Here is a 22127-nt window from a genome sequence, read left to right on the forward strand (position 1 = left end):
TCTGTGCATGAAGAACCTTTCCTGTGGTTCTTCATGCACAGAACCTTTCCTGTGGTGGCCCAAACTCTGTGGAGCATTTTGGCAAAGGAGATTTCCTCCAAGCCAAAACAACTTGCTCTTTGAAAGCAAAGCAATTTCTCTCTTCAGAAAGGCCTTTGCAAGATTGCCCTTTAAATGGTTGTTTTTATTCAGGTAATTTAATGCGATTTTTTATATTTCTCTTTTACGGTTACTTGATCTTGTATGATTTTTTTTTTCATCTTGCATGAAAATTGCCTGCACTCTTATTCAAAAGAAGGCTGAGAACATTATCTCTGAAAAATGTACAAGGTACAGATATAAAGGAGAAAAAGGATGAATAAGGGCAGAAGGTCTGGTCTAGAGGGTAGAGCCTCCGTTAGCCCGAAGATAACATCAGAAGGTCGCCAGTTTGAGGACACCGGCAGCTCCTGATCTGCTGAGAATGGCAAGACCTTGAAGCAGCTGACAAGCTGAGCTGAGTGATTCCACCTGCTCTTGGTGTGAGCAAGAAGCGTCTTGGCTGCCCTCCATGTGAGAGATGGAGCTGCTTGTCAGCCTGCATGGGAGAACTGGAGGCCAGTGAGACTAAACCAGGAAGATCCATTCTGAAATGTTGTTGGTTCTTGAAAGAGAGAACCTCTATGATTGTAAAAATCCCCTTGAGGGATTTAGAAATGCCTACCTATGTAAACCGCCTTGAATAAAGTCAGAGGAGTAATCTGATGACCAGAAAGGCGGTATATAAATACCTAGTTGTTGTTGTTGTTATTATTATAAGAATAATGGAAAAATTGTTTCCTAAAGAAATCTAATAGTAATAATAGATTCATAATGGGAAGAACATGAAACATCTGGCAGCACACATACACATATTACCTGACCCCTGGGGAATTATAAAGTATATTTAAAGCAATCTTTAGTTATTTTTTTTTTTTGGGGGGGGGGGAGAATGGACAGTCTAAATGAGAATGAGTAGCTTTGCTCAAAGGGGCTGAACAAGCATCTCAGAACCCATTCAGCAGCAGTAGGCTTGTTACTATAACAACTGAGGACCCCTGTGAATTCTGAAAAAGAGCAGATAGTTATTGAGCAAAAGGTTGCAAAGGGCTTTATCAGGTACCATGTGATGAGGCTGCCACTGTGGACAGCTGCACTTTCCTGTGCTGGCCATTCAAGCACAGAAAGGGGAGGGGAGGGAAGTGTGTCACCAACCTCTCAGAACAGCTGTGAAGTCAGAAAAGGACACTTTGAATTCCTCATAACAGAGCATGGTAGACTAGCAAAGAACCCAAATGACTGAGGCACAATGCACTTCAGGTAAAAGGAGTCCATCTAATGTTTCAGGCAGTAGGCAAAATATGGCTGGAGACAAATTTGTATGATTACTGTTTGTGCTAAAAAGATTGTACAGTACAGGTGCAGCCTATTTATCCATGGATTTTTATCTGAGGATTTGTCTCAACGATAATGGGGTGGGGGAACTGAAAGTCACACACAGTTTTGCCTCCTTTGCCCTGCGCTGCTATTTCCAGGCAGCCCAAAACACTGCAAAAAGGCTCTGCCTCGACCAGGCAGGGAAATAGCGCTGGAGCCCTGGAAAAGGTTCCCCTTGCAAAGGAACAGTAACACTCCTGGAGCCCCTGAGCCAGCAAAGAGGCTGAAGAGGGGAAGGGGGGGCGAAAATCTCTGTAGCCAGAACACGTGCAGCAAGGTGGAGCTCTCTCTCACTCACTCACTCACACAGGGGCAGGTGTGGTAGCAACAGAAGGGATTGCTTTAAAAAACCTAGGGAGTGTTTGCCAAATTCCCCCCCCCCCCATTGAGATGGTGCAGACAATCACTCACTCAAGCAAGCCTTCCCACCAAGCAAAGCATGAGATATAGCCTACAATCCTCTCCACACTTTCCTGGGAGTAAGCCCCATTGACTGGAATGGGGCTTACTTCTGAATAGAAACGCATAGGGCTGGACTCTTAAAAGATCAGCATCCCAACTGTGAAAGAAGCCGGGCAGCTGGCAACGGAGAGGGCTGAGTACGAAGGAGGAGGAGAGGGGATTGCTTTAAAAAACCCAGGGAGTGTTTGCCAAATCCCCCCCCCCATTGAAATGGTGCAGGCAATCACCGACACAAGCAACCCCACCCCCATGGTGAAGGCTATCACCACCTGAGTATGGGCTGAGGGCTGAGTACAGAGGAGATTGATAACAGCTGCCTTAGTTTCCTTCCATCCAGAAGTGTCAGGCTGCAGTGTATTTGCATAACTCTATGGAATTTAGCACAACACGTTTTTTGTTAATCGCACCGAGTCACGGAATGGAACTAACGCGGATAAATCGGCTCTACCTGTATATTCTGATTTTCTTCTCAACTGGAAACAAAGAAGTTGCTTAATTGTCTCATATCTTGAGCTGTGGAAGTTTCAAAGTGGCAGTATGATATGTATAGAATTCCAGACTTTCACTGGAATAGCCAGTGCTTGCATTTGTCAGAAATAAACTGCAGACCACATATCTCTGAAAAGTCCTAAGCTGATTATATATAAAATAGGCAAGAAGACAACTTTTTATTGGGTGGATTTCTCTTTGTAAAAGAATATGCAAATTTTCACACTGCAATCACAAACAAAAAACCCTTCATCATCAGAAAAAAACAACAAAAGTTTGCTAACTACACAGTGATTGATATACAGGAAAAGGCTACATACAATTGATTTTCAGCATTTCAGGATCAAAACACATTGTACGCATGACCCTTTTTCAGGCATTTGCCTAGAAACAAAGCATATCTGAGTTACAGAGGTCTGAATCCTGTCTAAAAGGATTTGCAAAAGATCATTTAATAATCCCACCGCAGATCCTGAACCTTGGGAATGGAAGGTGGTGATTCAGCATGTGGCAGACATACAAAGTTGCCATATATTTTTGAAAAAAAATTAAATAAAAACTAAGAAAGCACCACAGCAGTTTACAGTTTGCTTGATTTCTTTGCTACTCCTTACACAGCATATTCTCAAGTTTCTAATGCTGCAGTGAGTGCACTCAGGGTGGCCACACCTACTCTGCTTGATATGCTCTGGTTGAAAAACACAGAGAAAGATGGGAAAAGAAAGATGGACAGGGGAGAAAGTCAATCGGTCTGATGCTAGACAGTTGCATTCCAATAACTGGCGGGTCACTCACTTAGCTAAGAAGGCCCGGGACAGGTTGTGAAAGGCAGTATGGGCAGAGCAGAGCAGAGATAGTTGAGATCAGGTAAGCCCAGGTGGCCTAGCAAGACGGAGATACCATCTTTAGGAAAATCATCCATAAAGAGATCTCAGCTAAGATCATTTTTGAGGATGAGAAGATGGACAGGCAGAGGCGGGCTGAGCTGTTCAGAAGGGCAATGAACACACCTTACAAGGACTTCAGAATGGGTCCTGCTGGGCCAGACTAAAGGTTCACGCAGGCCACCTTTCTGAGCCCATCAGCATTCAGCCAGGTGTCCTTAGAAAGCCCTGAATAGTCAACAGCACTCTTGTGTTTCTTGCTCTGCAGGTATTCGGAGATAGACTGCCCCTGAACCTGGAGGCTCTATTTAGCTATCATGGTAATAGCTAAAAGCGATGGTAAGATGGAGTGGCATGTTCAAGATTCTCTACATTAAAGGTGGCACATGGCACTTGGTGTGCTGCAGGTTGGCCACCCCTGATTTAGGGCGGACTATTCAGGTTGTTCAGACCAGGGAGGGGCGGAGGGGTTAGATTTCCCATGAGACAGTCGCTGATGTCTGTTTCCATCATGTGGCCAGAAAAAGACCACCTCCCCATAGCTGAAAACATTCACTCCAGATCTATAATTTTCCATGTGCAAGTCCCATTACAATAATTCAGTGGTTCTCAAACTGTGGGTCCATGGCCCACCAGTGGGTCATGATCCAATTTTTGGTGGTTCGTGAAACTGACAGGGTAGATTAAGCTATGCACATTGAGGATTAAACAACCTGCTACTTGGGGAGGGGGGGGTTACTGCTGCTCAATCACCACGACAGAGCAACTTGAGCAGATGGCAAAGTGAATTTTTTTAGATGGGTCCCAATGCTCAAAAGTTTGAGAACTGCTGCAAAAATTATTTCTTTTATTCTGACAATGACAAGCAAGTAGGCGGCTTGTGAAAAATGATGGACTTCCTAATTGCATCCAGCACCAACTATTGGAGATGGAGTGGGAAATGTGAAAGTGAACAGACTATAAAACAGCCTACATAAGACAGCCTACATGACACTGGTGGGGAAGAGGCAAAGTCGCCCCTTAGAGGGAAGCTACCTTGTATATTTGTGAAGTGTAGTTATAGAACTTAGGTGAGAGCGGGGGAAATAAACCTCTCTCGGAACACTTGTGAAATCTAATGAATGCTGCCAGCTTGCCTTGCTCTCTGCTAGTCAGCAGCTGCATTGCTTCAAAAAACAACCCCCCCCCCAAATGTCAACATATTAGCCCTGCTCAGACTGTTCAGTCGCCCAAGAAATTAAATGCAATAGTGCTGTTTTGTCTTTTGGATCCCAGGGGCAGTGGCTGTAGTAATTCAAAGGTGATTTGCGGTGACCAATGAGGGCTAAGAAAAAGAAACTCCAGAAGCTGCACTTGAGAATTAATTTCCTTCTCCTAGCTGGAAGTCAGAAGTGGTTATAATTTAACTCCCATTTAAAAGTAGCTGTTGTCTGGAATCCTGAAATGTTAATTGCTTCTTCATTTTCTCTGCTTATTTCACCCTTTCAAAAAAAACAACACTATCTATGCCAGGACTCTGTTTAAGAAGAGAACCACAAAGAAAAAAAAAATAAGAAAGGCAATGAAAAGGTCACCACTCACACTGAATGTCCTTTGAGAGAGAAATTCTATGATAGAGGTTCTCAAACTCGGGCGTCCCGACGCCCCAACCCAAGGACCTCTGCATTTCCCGTTTAAGGGGCAGGAAGGGGGGGGAATGCAGGAACATGATCTCCAGGATTGTGCCACTGTTAGGGGTGCAAGGGGCTTTCTTACTTGGATGTGACAGCAGCCTCCCGGGGGTACAGGGAGCCCCACTGAAGCCTCTGCAGAACTCCCCAAACCGCAGAGAATGTCAATATAATGATCACGATCCACTTCTGGTTTTGTGATCACAAACTCTGGGAAAGTATGGAACCACAGCTCTATGGGTACACAAAATGCTGATTTCATTTTAAGAGCTGAGATCTTTGAACCTTGATGAAATGGCAGCATCTGGACTTATCATTCCAGTTGTAACTATCCAGAATTATTATAACCCAATATGATGGTTTGCCGTGTAACCACCTTCATCCAAACTGGCTGTGTAAATAGACACAGGACAGAAGCTATATCTACTGTAGATACTCACTTACAGGGCGAGAAATTTCTGGCAATAAATCAAGCTTAGATAATCACCTTGCCTTATCTCCGAGGTCTCACAAGGGGCAGAGCTTTTCAACTCTGGAGAAGTTGCTTCTCAAGCAGCATTGCTTTTCGAATAGCACTGGAGAAGCAATGCAGAGATAATTAGAGGCCACTAGATCTCAAAGGCAACCCCAGGCAAGCTCCAGCCAAAGGTAACCTCCTCACTGCTCCTGAGACTTCCACTGAATTCCACTGAATTTGAGCAAGCCTCTTTCTCTAAGTTTAGCAGAGCCTGCTACAGCCTCATTCTGTTTTGCAAATGCTTGCATTTTGCAGAGGTCTGTTTTTTTAAACACCAGGATGTAATCCTCGTTTCCACTTGAAACAAAGTCCCAGGCTACAATTCAGTGCACCATTACTTAAGAATAACATCCATTGGAAAGCAATGGGTCTACTTCTGAGTAAATCGGGTTGCAACTCTGTGTAACTATGCTTGCTTATGTTTAGTCCTTGTTGCTTGTCTTTCTGCTGTGAATTGAATTGCACACTTCCAGTTACGTGTTATATGTTATATTTAGAGCATCTGGCATAACACAACAGGCACCTTAAAGAAGGATTTAATTAATGATTCTGCTAGTATGTTGTTTACAGTTACTCTGATAATGTTACACTTACTCTGATAATGTTTACAAAAAGGTTGCGAAGACCAGAATTTTTAAAAGTCAATGAATAAAAAGATATCGTATGATCTTTTACTACATTTTTAATAAATCAGAGATTGTACAATTCTGAGGTAACAATTACTGGTAGGTTATTTTCCAGGATCTGGTCTCAAATATACCAAAATATCATCAGATACCTCCCTAAGTTTAACCCCCTCCCCGACTTATCCAAGGGTCATAAAAATTCCATGGTTTTTGGTGAAAATCTGCCTTTGTCATCTGTGAGATCAACTCATACTTGAGCGTTTAAGGTAGTAATTGCATCCTAATCATCCCAATCTTTCTGCCTAGGAAGCATATACAGGATCACTGCCTAGCCCTGGATGATAACAAAATACATTGTTTCTTTGCTATGTAAAGTGGCAAAGATGTATCCTCTGATTTTATAAACAACTTGATTTTTGTTTTAATTTTTGAGGGACAAAGTAGTGAATGGCAACAAAAGGCGTGGTAAGACGGCACAGCATCATAACTGAATGCCCATAGTTCTCAGAAATTAAAAGCACAGTGCCTGGAACACAAAAGCACACTGTTAAAATTTCAAGTTCTGAGTCACATGTCATGCTGACCCAACATGCAGCTCAAGGATGTGTGAGAAGGGCATGTTGACATCACCCTAGTAACAGTGGCAACCTGCAATAACTAGGTAGCAAGGCAGGAGGGGGGAGAAGCTATACCTCAGTTTATACCCTGTATTTCTAGGCTCAAACTTCCTAAAGCATAACGCAGACTTTGAAATGTGTTACCTTACCCTAATGCCACAGATATTACAAATCAATTACAACTCTGTTTCATGCCAAGCACTGCCCATAGCTTGTACAACAATTCTGTGAAGGCTCCTTTCCTTCTATAAACACCCAGAGGGCTTGATAAATTTATAAATTAGAGGCATGGGGTTCCTAAGAGGGCTAGGAGAAAAAAGAGGGGGGCCCCAAGTGCTGAAGGTTTTTAAAATTAGTATAAACTATTCCAATGAGTGCCTGATGAGTTTTGATCTGCTAAGCAGCTCCACAGTTTCAAAAGGTGTCGTTTTATCAAAAAGTTGGGGGGGGGGGAATGATTACTGAAGTCAGAAGGCTCCTAACTGTAAAAGCACAATTCTTTCCAATCTATAGATTTTTTTTTCCAATTACACCTTTCACTCCTAAGGAAGCAGTTAACAGTTTGAAATGTGTCAGGTATTTATGGTTCCATTGCAGCATGTTATACTAATTAAAAATCCTTACAGAATTTGGAGAGACTAAAACATCAAAATTTAACTAGGTTGCAGGCCAGATGATAATTGGGCTCTCCCATATCTACCATCTTCCTCACCTCCCAGCTGCTGAGCTGTGATGTGACACCTCAGCAGAAGCTCTGCTGAAAGGGCACCAGAATGTGCAGGAAGAGGAAGGCAAAGAAGCAGCTCAGCCCTTGACTCTCAGAACCTGTATGGGCCTGTTCTTTTGTTTCACACACACTGCAGAGTGAGCCAGAGAGGAGGAGAGTGGAGCAGTAGGAAGAGAACAGAGGACAAGAGACCAGGAGGGAGGCGACTGTATAGCAGTTGCTGGATGTGAAGAGTCTCACCGACATACACTTTGCGAGTCCCTAAATATCTTAGCACGACAGAAAGAAAATGAAATGTTTCCATATTGCATACGCCTTTTGAAATTAAGCACATTTGGGAATATGCTGGAAGAAGGCCTAGATCTGTAGGCCAAGATCTCCATTTCCAGATCCAAAGACTGGGTAAATTACCAACAAAGGAAATCTATATTAGAGCAGTGGTTCTCACCCTTTTTAGCCCGAGACCCATTTCTGAGAATGACAATCTGTCTGGGGCCCACCAGAAGTGATGTCAGCAACCTGGAAGTGATGTCACAGCCAGAAATGACATCATCAAACAGGAAGTGACATCACTGTGGTGTCAGAGTCAGAAGTGATGTCATTAAGCAGGAAGTTCCTGCCTAGAAACTCAAACTGTAAATGACAAGAGACAGTATTCCAGCTCAGAAGCTTCTTCCAATTCTCCCTGCCCTCGCTACCATTGCTATCAAGGAAAAAATAAAACATCTGGAACAAAATATTTGTGTATTTATTTACTACTATTTTTATTTCTGTCTTTATTTACAAAATCTCAAGCTACTTCTTGTATTGCACTTGAAACTAACAAACATTGATGTGGCAATTGATCGTGTGTACAGCATTAGCCAGAAACAAGTGCACCCTACTCATGCACCTCAATACAAGAAGTAGCTTGAGTTTTTGTAAATAAAGGAAATAAAAAAGTAGTATCCCCCTCAGAAGGAAGATAAGCAGGGACGCTTCCCCTCACCTCCCCCAAGCCCAAGTGCATCTGCTCAGAGTTGATTCCCATTATTGGCAATGGGGCTTACTCCCAGGTAAGAGTAGACAGAATTGCAGCCTAAGAGAGAAGTAAGAAGAGGGGAAGGGTGCACATCTGAGAAGTGGCTGGGGGAGCAGTACTCCCTGGCTGCTTCCTCCCCCCCACATGCTAGGCTTGCCCTCCCTCCTCCCCCCCCCGGCTGCTCTCTTAGCAGCCTGGCAACCAGGGATCTCCGCTCACCCCAGCAAAGATATAAAGAGAGGATGTGCTAGTCAGGGCAGGAAAGGATCGTGGCTTCCAGGCGATTTCAGAGAGGAAGAGAGGTCGTGATGCAGAGGACGAGAACGGCAGTGGGGTGGTGGCGGCGGTGATGCTGCTTTCAAGGCAGGCTCGCAAGAGGGGAGATCCCGCGGGTCTGCCTACTCACCAAAGCCCTGTGTTCAGGTCTCCGCCTATACTCTCTAACCCAGTCCAGCTGCGGGGGGGGGGGGAAGGGCTGCTCTGTCTTGCAGCCCCAAGGCAGCCCATCCCATCAAGGCAGCCAAGCTGACAAAGGTTGGTGGGGAGAAGCCTGGATGGCTTGTCTGCGTCTCTCCCGGTCCTTCTTTGCCTACAATCCAAGCCTGCATTCCACGATTGGCCCCCCTGAGGGAAGCCTCCAAGTGCAGAGGGAGGTCCAGCTGGAAGGCAGCAGCACGCTTTCGGGGGAAAAACAGCATGCTGCTTTCTTTGCACATGTTCAAGTCGCTCTTAGTTACATCTCTATGCCGGGAAGCTTAAAATGGCGACACCCAGGCTTTGCCCACTTTCAAAATGATGCCACCGAGGTCTTTTGCCATCTTCCAAGATGGCTGCCGTCAGCTTCTCGCGACCCACCAGAAATCGGATCATGATGGGTCCCGACCCACAGTTTGAGAACCACTGTATTAGAGCATATCACATCACATGTTGTTCCACATCACACCATATCGCTATGTAACAGCTTCAATTATTTGGCCAGACTGATACACAGTAAAGCAAATTCCTCACTTAGAAATCTGCCCTGTTGTGTTCTTATTTCACTCAGCTTTAATTCTAATTTAATTCAGTAAAGTCATAGTAGGTGACTCAAGAACGGCACCTGTTCAATTTGTCTTGCTATAGCCTTTCTCTCCCAGAGCTTGTCAGAGATAAGCAACAGACTTGCTGGTGGGGGACACTTTAGTACAGTGGTTCTCAAACTGGGGCGTCACCAGAGAGCCCTGGCCTCTGCCCCCTTAAGGGATGGGGTGGGCGGGAGGCAGTGACACTATCGTCAGCATCACATCACTTTGGAGATGCACTGTCTCTGAATGTTGGGGAGCCCTGTGGAGGCTAGCATGGGGCTCCCCGCAACTCTGGAAGGCTGCTGTCAGCTGTGGTGAGTGCAGCCAAGCCCCTGTGCCCCTCCAAAATGATGTGATCCTGGCGACTGCGTTGCTGCCTCCCCCCTGCATTGCAAGAACTTACTGCGGAGCTCAAACTTCCTGCGAGTTTGAGAACCACTGCCTTAGTAGGTTGAATATGTCACTGGGGCACTGCCTTTCTTAACACTGAAAGGGACAATGCTGTATTATATGGCAGAAGGCACAATCGAATGGAAACATTGTTCATGACAACACCACCACCAAAACCAGGGGACATCCACTAAAATTGAGTGTCGGGAGAGTTAGAACAAACAAAATAAAATATTTCTTTACTCAGCATGTAATTAGACTGTAGAACTCCTTGCCACAGGATGTGGTGATGGTGTCTAGCCTAGATGTCTTTAAGAGGGGTTTGGACAGATTTCTGGAAGAAAAGTTCATCACAGCTTACATGCCGTGACTGGTATGTGCAACCTTCTGGTTTTAGATATAGGCTACCTCAGAATGACAGATGCAAGGGAGTGTCAACAGGATGCAGGTACTTTGTTGTCTTGCATGCTCCTTGAGTCATCTGTTGAGCCACTGTGAGATACAAGAAGCTGGACAAAATGGACCTTTGGCCTGATCCAGTGGGGCTCTCCTTATGTTTTTATGACAATCACTCTGATGCTCAACCAAGTAATTTCCCTGAGGGATGGAGTTGTGAACTGACTAGCTAAGGGGGGGAGAGGAGGGCAAACGAACACCTGCCTTTTGTATTCCACCTGATTCTTTGACACCAATCAGAACCTCTCCAGTGACTATGTTTCATCTCTAAAATTTAAATTGATAGTTGAAGATAATCAAATACAAATGTCTAAAACCTTATTTAGATCTGCATGTTAATAAGGCGTTAGTGCAATCCAGACAACCAGAAGGCTTTGCTTTTCTTCAGTGCTCTATATATGTCACCTCTATTCTCAAATCATCTAGTCTTTCACATGCTTGAAAAGGAAAAAAAAAATACAAAGTTATTTCTTCTTCACAATGCATTGCCACAGGGTAATCTATGTCTCCTATGTTTTCTGATTCTCCTTTTGATCTTCTTACTGCCTTCCTTATGCGGGTTAGGGAGGGGGGGAAGCTGGTCAGAAAAGGACCAATTGGTCTAACAAGCCTGTCCCCTGAAGGGATAGATTTTCTTAACTACTGGAAAAGATGAGAATTGTTTTTTGTTATTCATTTTGATACCACATTCTCTTCTGTGAGGGGGAGAGAGAGAGAGAGAGAGAGAGAGAGAGAGAGAGAGAGAGAGAGAGAGAGAAATACATCTCAAACTCATTTTCATGTTATTTGCTTTGATAGTCTCATTTACCAAATGATTCCATATGTTGCCTATTACATTGTTCTGATGTCCTGGTTCAATACCAATTTCCTAACTTTAAATTAGATCCTTTGTGCCTAAAAAAAAATGTCTGTGGTAAACCATTCATTTTCCCAAGAAAAGGAAATTAAACTGAAGGGGAACACAGGCGTATGGCGTAAAGCAGTGTTCTATGCAGTCAGAATGATCACTGCCTATGACAAGCACTGTTGATTTCAACCAAAACTGTTGAAAGGGTGGATTCTTACCATTTTTTCTCTATTTGTCTGAAGGTCCAATCTATTCAACTTTCCAGAGCTGACGCAACCATGCCAATGGGGCACATAGTTGTGGTGCAGGGGGCAACCGTGGAGGCCTCCTTAAGGTAAGAGAACAAATGTTCCCTTACCTTGGGGCTGCATTGCAGCTGCATTGGCACTGGAAAGATGGATAGGATTAGGTCCTGAGAGTGACTTCCACCCATTCTCTGTACTGATGAGCACATCCATATGCATCAATGTACAGTGAAATCTTCTGTGGCTGGACTAAGTAATAGACCTGGCCCCACTGAGCCCCAGGGTGCAGGTCCGCAATATGGCACCCCCTCCATCATGCTGCTCCCCCTCCCCAGGATACTCACCAAAGCTCACAGAGCCTGACTCGACATGACTTGAAAAGCCTTCTGAGGCTTCTTCAGCGGTTTTAAGCAATACTTTCGGTTTCCTGACGAAACCAGAAGTATTGCTTAAGATTGTGTGAGCAGCCTCTGAAGGCATTTTGCGCACTGCCAAGTGCCACATGGGGGTGGCAGCATGGGGCAAAGTGAGCACAGCGCATGGGATTTTTGCCCCCTCTGCCCCCACCAACAGATCTGCCACTGCTGTGAATTTCTGAATTTGCTATTTGTGAATCCTTTATTATTAAAATTCCATTTATCAATGTCACATCACACTCTTCACTCTAATACATTGATTTATTGCCATTATGTTTCTTGCTTTTGTGAAACAGATATTATCAACTTAATAGTCCACTTAAATGGTATTCACCTTGTTTTCTTTTGGGCGCATGTGCGGCAGGACACTATTAGAAAGCAACTTCACTGGGGTTTTCCAGTGGCATGTCACCAGCATGTGCCCATTCATACTATTCATACTTAGGAACTGGAAACAGATAGCTGTTGTCAAGGATATCTCTAGCACCTGCCATCACAATTGCTCAATGAGAATAATAAAGCAAAAAGCAAGCCGGAAATCAAAGTGCAGTCACAAAAGTGCTTACCATCACTTAGATTAGATTCTTACAAAAAGCTCACTCACCTCCAGTAAACTAGCAGAGCAAGAAGTAGTATGAGGCACACAAAAGTCAAGGCTGAGACTAAGATGAGAGGAATGATCCATTCCATTTGGTCAGGGGCAGGTCTGGTTGCCATACCGGAAACATTCTTCTCGGCTGCATATTAAAAACAAAAATTAGTAATGACAGAAACAAATCAAACTGCTACAAATAGAATTAACAGAGTACCAGTTCACACTTTATGTAGATGTGGATTTGGCATTGCATGTACATTCAAAAAGGGTTACAGGGAATTAGGACTCCCAAATAGGCACCCCCAAATTATAAATGTAACTGTTGTTGCTTTCATGTATAATATTTTTCAGTTGTATGTTTTAAACATCTTTAGTACACCTAAAAATGTAATATGGAAAGTGGCCAAAATAGAGAATACTATTAATTTCCAGAGGACTTTCTGCACAGACTTCTAACTAAAGGTGAGTACTCCGTGAAGCATGGAATTAAACTCAAAACAAAAAAGTTCCAGATGGGAAAGTCTCAGTAGTTACATAGAAGCATTTTGACATGATTAAAAAGTTCTTTTAAGTTCCAGCGTCAAGTATTCACAAGAATAGTATGCATTAATATTGTTTTGAATTCTCACAGTTTATGTCACATGGACTATCTTCATTTTATTTCCCTCCCTCCAGGCTTTAATATTATAACACATAAACCATTATTCAGTGCAGTGTCTTCTTATTGTGAAACTTGGGATGTCTTCACAGATGCAGTTTGTTGTGCCCAGCAAACTTGTCTTCTTGTCTTAGAAAAATACAAATCAATTTATAAATCTCCCCCAAACCCAGATATTTTTATAATTTCCTAAGGGGAAAGGTGGAGAAAAATACATGTGTACAGAGATACAATCTATAGAACTCACAGCAAGGTTAAACAAAGGGCAATTTTACATTTGTAAACATTTAAATCAATGAATTAACATTTTTCCCCCTTTGACACATTTTCTTGTGTGTTCGACTTTATTTCTCCAGAATTTCAAGCAATATTATACCACTGTTAACTTGGCTTAAACCTTCATGAATGCTCTCAGTCTTGCTGCTTTCATATTCACTGATAACATAATCTATCCTTTCTTTTCATAAAAGTTTCGTGATTTACTAAGTCAATAAGATATTTCTTTTTTCAAATTTTGATGCACTGTCATGACAGATTTTAATATGAACCTAAAGGTTTTCAAATGACTAGCTCTCAGTAATATTAACTAATAGAACATTCTAGAATCTGGACTAGTTAGAGGGTCTACGGTAAGCAGGTGAAGAAAGTTTTCTAGAAGAGCAACACATTTTGATATATTCAATTATCAAAATGGATTTAAAAAGTGGAATGAGGGCTAAATTCAACTTTTCCATACTGATGTAGCTGTAACAATGGGGCATGCACTACATCCTGCAAGGGGGGCAGGAACAGAGGCTTCCTAAAGATAAGGGAACATTTATGCCCTTAGGGCTGCATTGTGGCTGCAGCAGTGCTGGAAAGTTGGATACGATTGGGCCCTCAGTTGCATATGTGGGGAAAAATTTGTCTAGATTTGTTTGGTAGACTTCATTTGCACTTATCAACTATAAGACTGATGGCGCTATGGAAGCCCCAAAGCTATGGGTGAGGTGGGAAATAAGATGTCAGTGCCAGAGTAGCCAAGGCTGCCGCTGTCTCCATCTCTCATTATGGCTACCATATATAAGATCATATACATCTATACAGCCAATCAGACACAATGCAGAGAGTAGACTAAGTAACAACATGTGACATCTTGCACCTCTGAAAGCCAAACCATGTGGATTAACATCCTAAATAAGACACAGTTCAGGATATAGAATGATATAATCGTATGGTTAGCAAGTCATCCCTACAGGACCAGTGGAGAACATTATCAAAATACTTGGGTTCAAGACCAGTAATGCTGTGGCATAATCCCAAGGCATTCTAATGCAATTTGTTAAATTTCTAGACTGAGGTAGAACAGAAACTCTCAGAGCAGCTGGCCATACAAGGTTAAATACATACAATAAAATCAGTAGTGCACATTTTTCATAAACAGTTATAAAGCACTTTCAAAACTTTTTTACAATATGAATAAATGTTTATGCCTTAGCCTGCAAAGACAAACATAATAATTGAAAAGAGTTGTTCGATTGAGGCTCTGTAATCTGAAGATAATGATGATCTTTTTTTTTTAAAGTTATGATTTTAAATGAATCAAGGTTCTTGAATGGCAACAAATAGTTATTTTGCTATGCAGGTTTGTAATATGGAGTTGTCCAAAGATCTTGTATGCGCAACACTGTGATAAAAAACACACTCAGTTGTAAGTCCCACTCCATTCAATGAAATATAAGTTTAGGGAAGTACATGCAAGATGGCAGTTTTAGGGCCCAATCCTATGGGTGCTGAGCTCCAGCGCAGGCACTATTGTCATAAATGTGCCGTAAAGCATGTTTACGGCACCCTTGGAGGAGGGAGCACTGAGGGGCCGGAGTGGGAGGGGGTGGGACTGTGGGAGGCCTTCTCCGCTGGATCCTATACTCCGTGTTGGGCTAAAAAGCCTGATGTGGTTGTTCTCCAGTCTGCACTGGCAAAATAGCCAGCGCAGGCCTGAATAGCCCCACTACAGGGCCTACACCCTTATTCAGGGGAACAAATGTTCCACTGAGGAGACCTCTGGCAGCCTCCGCAGGGCCACTGGATGCAGCAGTAGCCCTTTTGGTGCCACTGTACCCAGCAGCACTGAGGGGTTTAGGATTGGGCTGCCCGGCTGTAATCCTATGCCCATTTTCCTGGGAGTTAGCATCAGAGAACATAGAGGAAATTACTTCAGAGTAAAAATGCATAGATTGGCACTACTAGATAAACATCCCATTGAATATTTTACCCACCTTTACTAAATATGTGACACTGAACTTTATCTTTAGGAGCACAATCTTATCCTCTCCCTGCTGATGCAGCTGCACCACAAATGCCAGCGGGGAAGGATGTGTGAATTGGGAGACTTAGGAAGTACTCTTCACAGGGGGCATCAGGGGGTGTCCAGGTTGGACTATAATCCAGGATTCATGCCTATCAGAAAGCCCACCTAGCCCTGAACCATCAACACTAATGGCTGCTGTAAAACCCAAAATACCATTGAGGGTATACATAGGGGAATACTTTGATGAGCCCAATATTAGGCTTTTTCCCAAGATTTCATAGCAACTTGGCCACAGCAGTGGCTTTCAACTTCTCTCTCTTCCACCAACTTTGGCTCAATTGAAATCATTCCTGTAGAAAACATACCTACCTACAGTCATCCATTTTCAGGTTGCCTGGATTACTTTAACATACTCTATGTGGAGCTGTGCTTGAAAATGATTGAAAGTATCGGTAAGTTCAAAACATGACTGCCAAGCTTATTAAGTGGCTAGAAGCCTATTACACCTACACTGATCGAGCTTGTGCAGGCCCCTACAGGATTTAATGCCAGTTTTGACCCTGAAAAACCAGGTTTGTGACCTGGGTACCTGAAGTGTTACCTTCTCCTGTACACTTATATCATAATTTGAAGCAGGGGTCTGGGTGCCCAGTTCATTGGCAGTACAACTGTCATCCACAAGAAGCAGGGTAGCACCACCTTTTAAATGCCCTTGGAGTCATGCAGGCACTCACACTGCAAGCTTTTGATATTAGCATTCAGTTTTTTGGTTTTTTTTTGCTTTGCTGTATATTCTGCTGCAACAGCTTAGGTTGTTGTATTTTGATTTAGTGATGAATTTATTGATTGTGATTTTATTTTTTGCAGTTGTTATTCTGTTGTATAACACCTTCGGTCCTATGGAAGAAGGACTATATAAAAGCTTTTAAAAATAAATTTATAAAAACATTAGATACTCTGCATACCAAGGAGTTTTCCTGAGTATGTCGAAACTGCTGATTTTTAGTGGTCTGATTTTCCAAGTTCTGTCTTAGAAGGGGCCATGGATGGGAAAATCCAGTGGGGCTTGACTCAAGTCAAGTCACCAAGTCACCCCCCCATGAATCGACTCAAAAAAGAGTCATAATGGGGGCAATTTCCGACTCTCTGAGTCACCCTTTAGACTCAGAAGACTCTAAAAGACTTGAGTCAAGTTGTCCCCTTTTTAAAGACTGCCATGAAAAAAACAGAGGTGCTGCTGGGGTTTGTGTGTGTTCTCTTTACTCACTCCCTTGATGTCCCCGCCCATCTGTAAACGGGGTGGAAGGGATAGGAAGAGAGTGGGGACAGAAGTGGAAAGAGAGAGGAAGGTCACACGTAGAAGCGGCGAGGTTTACCAGGACGACCTGATCCTTTGCAGCCCTACTCAGAAGTAGTTCCACTGCAGCGGGTCATTCAATGAGGCTCTGTTCTGCCCCCACCAGCCATGCGATGCAAACTGATCACTACGAACTCCCTCCATCCATCCCTGCCTCCTCCCCCTCCCTGGGCTTCTCAAGCCAATTGTAAGACAACAACCCCCTTGGCTCCTCCTCCTACTCTATCTCAGCCAATGAAAATATTAGAATGCCCATCCTTTCTCCAATGTTCATCCTGTTCCTTCCTTCCTATCTAAGAGGGGGGAAAAAGAGAGCCCAGTCCCACCTCCCCCCATTCATTGCAACACTAACCCTTTCCTGCCTCCCGGCTGGAACCTCCCTGCTGCTCGCCTGGTAGGAATGCTGTCCCACAAGGTTTTTCACACAGTGAAAACAGTAAGCAGGTACACCCAGACACAGGCAGGCTCAAGTCAGCACACATGGGGCCCTGACTCAAGTCTTTTTCAGAGTCTTCCACATGCATGACTCACAAGTCGCCGAGTCAGTGAAAAATGTGCACTTTCTTGATTCGAGTCCCCATCTCTGGAAGGGGCATAGAGCAGATTTGAGCCCCTGGACCCTGGCAGCATAGCAGTGGCACTGGGTTTAGGTATGGTTCAGTGCCTGCATGGATGATTATTTAGAAACTCCTTGTATGCTGCCTTGTACTCCACGACAGAAGAAAAATGGGATATAAATAAACCACTCTGAATGCATTGACAGAAAGGTGGTTGGCTGGATCCAGGCTCATCCCTCAAGGGCCTGCAGAAGAGTAAAGAAAATGGCAGAGGGGGAAGACAAGGAAAGGTCAGAGCAGAAAGGGGTGGGCCTAGTAGGTCCCTACCTCAGCTCAAAAAGCCTTCTGCAAACTAACCCCGGCAATTGAGGAGGGCTGAGGATGGCAACCAATCCCTTTTCTCTGTAGCTAACTTTAAGAACATAAGAACAGCCCCACTGGATCAGGCCATAGGCCCATCTAGTCCAGCTTCCTGTATCTCACAGTGGCCCACCAAATGCCCCAGGGAGCACACCAGATAACAAGAGACCTCATCCTGGTGCCCTCCCTTGCATCTGGCATTCTGATACATAACCCATTTCTAAAATCAGGAGGTTGCACATACACATCATGGCTTGTAACCCGTCATGGATTATTCCTCCAGAAACTTGTCCAATCCCCTTTTAAAGGCGTCTAGGCTAGACGCCAGCACCACATCCTGTGGCAAGGAGTTCCACAGACCGACCACACGCTGTGTAAAGAAATATTTTCTTTTGTCTGTCCTAACCCGCCCAACACTCAATTTTAGTGGATGCCCCCTGGTTCTGGTATTATGTGAGAGTGTAAAGAGCATCTCCCTATCCACTCTGTCCATCCCCTGCATAATTTTGTATGTCTCAATCATGTCCCCCCTCAGGCGTCTCTTTTCTAGACTGAAGAGGCCCAAACGCCGTAGCCTTTCCTCATAAGGAAGGTGCCCCAGCTCAGCAATCATCTTAGTCACTCTCTTTTGCACCTTTTCCATTTCCACTATGTCTTTTTTGAGATGCGGCGACCAGAACTGGACACAATACTCCAGGTGTGGCCTTATCATCGATTTGTACAACGACATTATAATACTAGCCGTTTTGTTCTCAATACCCTTCCTAATGATCCCAAGCATAGAATTGGCCTTCTTCACTGCCGCCGCACATTGGGTCGACACTTTCATCGACCTGTCCACCACCACCCCAAGATCTCTCTCCTGATCTGTCACAGACAGCTCAGAACCCATCAGCCTATATGTGAAGTTTTGATTTTTTGCCCCAATGTGCATGACTTTACACTTACTGACATTGAAGCGCATTTGCCATTTTGCTGCCCATTCTGCCAGTCTGGAGAGATCCTTCTGGAGCTCCTCACAATCACTTCTGGTCTTCACCAGTCGGAAAAGTTTGGTGTCGTCTGCAAACTTAGCCACTTCACTGCTCAACCCTGTCTCCAGGTCATTTATGAAGAGGTTGAAAAGCACCGGTCCCAGGACAGATCCTTGGGGCACACCGCTTTTCACCTCTCTCCATTGTGAAAATTGCCCATTGACACCCACTCTCTGCTTCCTGGCCTCCAACCAGTTCTCAATCCACGAGAGGACCTGTCCTCTAATTCTCTGACTGTGGAGTTTTTTCAGTAGCCTTTGGTGAGGGACCATGTCAAACGCCTTCTGAAAGTCCAGATATATAATATCCACGGGTTGTCCCGCATCCACATGCCTGTTGACCTTTTCAAAGAATTCTATAAGGTTCGTGAGGCAAGACTTACCCTTACAGAAGCCATGCTGACTCTCCCTCAGCAAGGCCTGTTCGTCTATGTGTTTTGAGATCCTATCTTTGATGAGGCATTCCACCATCTTACCCGGTATGGATGTTAGGCTGACCGGCCTATAGTTTCCTGGGTCCCCCCTCTTTCCCTTTTTAAAAATAGGCGTGACATTTGCTATCCTCCAATGTTCTGGCACCATGGCCGTTTTGAGGGACAAGTTGCATACCTTAGTCAAGAGGTCTGCAACTTCATTCTTCAATTCCTTAATAACTCTTGGGTGGATGCCATCAGGGCCTGGTGACTTATTGATCTTTAACTTTGATGCCTAGTGGGGATAGCAAGAGGAACAGAAACATCCCAGATGATGCAGGGCAGGTGAAATCAGGGGGAATCAGAGGGCTGCTGACTTCTCAGTATGACCTCCTCCCTTGTGGGCCGTTCACTGGTAAGTTAATGCAAGAAAAAATAAGAAATGAACACTTGTTTAAACCTTTAGTCCAGCATTTCTCAATGCTGCTCCCCCAACGTACCACTTGCTCCGATGCTCTCTGTTGGAAGTAATTGGCAATGATGTCATCACCAGTGACTTCTAGGTTTGCAGACTGTGATGGGAGCTTCCATCGACAGTAAGAGGTTCAGAGCAGGCAGGAGGGCTTTTTCAAGTGCAAGAACATAGTGCACTGGAGCCCTGCTCACTGGGATGAGCCTCGTACCATCATTAGAAGCTTCTGTCACTGTCTCACTGCTGAGTCTCACTGGTGAGCAGTGAGTGCTCACTGCACTCAGTCTCGCTGCTGAGCAGTGAGTGCTGCATGAACCACCCAATACTGTCCAGCGTACCACTAGTGGTACATGTTAACACCAGTTGAGAATGCCTACTTTAGTTGCTTCTACTTTTAATGTATTACAAAGCCTCATTTTGGACGAAGTCTACATTAAGAATGGATCAGAAGGAAAGCAGGACCTCTCCCATACCACCATATTAAGAAGTGCAGGTGGAAATTTTGGGGTACGTTTGCACAGGAGGTCATGTATGAAAATGGCTTTCCAAACAGCCAATCTGAACATATTTAACTGCAAATAGAGAATATGCAAAAGCATACAAAACAATACCAGCAGAAGTAACTGGTGGTGTTCAGTGCTAGCAGTCGGCCACAGTACATCTGGGCAACCAGCAGGGGTTTAGCACTGAGAAGCCTATAAAGAGGTGGCCTGCTGAGTAATGCTGAAGAAAATGTACTTTCAACAGAAAGACACAGACGGTTCTATTTCTCTGCATCCTACCAACAACAACAGAAGTCCAGCATTTTCAACTTTCCTTTCCAAACAAAGGCAACTCAGCAGCTGTAGACAAATACTGAGAACAAAACAGCAAAAATTGTAATGGCGTTGTGCAAATCTATGGTAAGGCCACACCTGGAGTATTGTGTCCAGTTCGGGTTGCCGCATCTCAAAAAAGACATAGTGGAAATGGAAAAGGTGCAAAAGAGAGCAACTAAGATGATTACTGGGCTGGGGCACCTTCCTTATGAGGAAAGGCTACGGCGTTTGGGCTTCTTCAGCCTAGAAAAGAGACACCTGAGGGGGGACATGATTGAGACATACAAAATTATGCAGGGGATGGACAGAATGGATAGGGAGATGCTCTTTACACTCTCACATAACACCAGAGTCAGGTGACATCCACTAAAATTGAGTGTTGGGAGAGTTAGGACAGACAAAAGAAAATATTTCTTTACTCAGCATATGGTAAGTCTGTGGAACTCCTTGCCGCAGGATGTGGTGACGGCACCTGGCGTGGATGCCTTTAAAAGGGGATTGGACAAGTTTCTGGAGGAAAAATCCATTACGGGCTACAAGCCATGATGCGTATGTGCAACCTCCTGATGTTAGAAATGAGCTATGTCAGAATGCCAGATGCAAGGGAGGGCATCAGGATGAGGTCTCTTGTTATCTGGTGTGCTCCCTGGGGCATTTGGTGGGCCGCTGTGAGATACAGGAAGCTGGACTAGATGGGCCTATGGCCTGATCCAGTGGGGCTGTTCTTATGTTCTTATAATGGAGCCTGCCTGTAATGTTGCCCAATTTTGTTTTGGGTTGTTTTTTTTTAATATATATATATATAAAGGGTGAAGAAATTCCAGTTTTGCTAAGAAATGCAAACACTTTTCTGTGGCATATGTCACTGCTGAATTAATTCAGTTTGCCTTTTACTGTCTTGGAATTCATCCCAGTAGGAAGAAAGAAAAACTATCGCAGTGTATCTGCTTCAGGGAGCCCTACCTAAGCGTGATCACCGACACTGTGAAAGCCACTTCTCCACAAACTGAAATGTGTCGCTTATTCATAACTGCTTTCTTGAGACAACCTCATTCAGCAATTTTTCACCCATTTTGCAATCTGGGCCAGGACTTTCACAAGATAATTAAGGGTGCCATGGCAAGGATTATGGGCAGAGGTCAACACAAGAAAAATATATTTGACAATCATCTAGACCTCCTGCCCCTCTGACTGCCCATCATAATGAACCCCTGAGAACAATCGCAGGAGTATTCTCCATAAGTAACATCACTCAGCATAACTGGTAAATGTGTGAAAGTATCATCTTGGGGCATATACCCGAATGAAAATTCCTTTCTATAGCATCTTGATGCTGCAAAAACTACTGGAATAGAGACAATATTTATTTCTCATTTTTCTAATAATGCAGACAGGCAGATGCCATAAAATATGACAAGAGATGTAACCTGAATCGAGAATACCACCAGCCAGTGCTGTCAATTCATTTACTTGGAGGGCACTCAAAAAACCATGAGAATATGAAATCCTGTGTGCTGATTTATACACAGAAATACACAAACTGACCAATGTACACTACTTCCAATGCAGTAGCTTCCATTCAGTATAACAGTGGGCACTTGAGAGCTTTTTAAACCCATAAACATTGGCTAGCTAAAATGATTTACTTGCAGTAATAAAACAGGCAGCAGTAGAATATATTCTTTACC

At 43.9% G+C, this 22127-nt stretch overlaps 1 protein-coding gene across 3 annotated transcripts in view; it reads right to left on the reverse strand.

Moving 5' to 3' along the window:
* PTPRG (protein tyrosine phosphatase receptor type G) overlaps positions 1-22127 on the reverse strand; it is a 659913-nt gene that overhangs the window by 78786 nt on the left and 559000 nt on the right. For all 3 annotated transcript variants that reach the window (XM_066613931.1, XM_066613930.1, XM_066613929.1), the window contains exon 13: positions 12491-12623. In XM_066613931.1, the coding sequence (XP_066470028.1) occupies positions 12491-12623 (133 nt within the window). The remainder of the gene's footprint in view (positions 1-12490; positions 12624-22127) is intronic.

The sequence above is a fragment of the Tiliqua scincoides genome, chromosome 2 (genome assembly GCF_035046505.1).
Source record: "Tiliqua scincoides isolate rTilSci1 chromosome 2, rTilSci1.hap2, whole genome shotgun sequence".
In the NCBI taxonomy this organism is placed as follows: Eukaryota; Metazoa; Chordata; class Lepidosauria; order Squamata; family Scincidae; genus Tiliqua; species Tiliqua scincoides.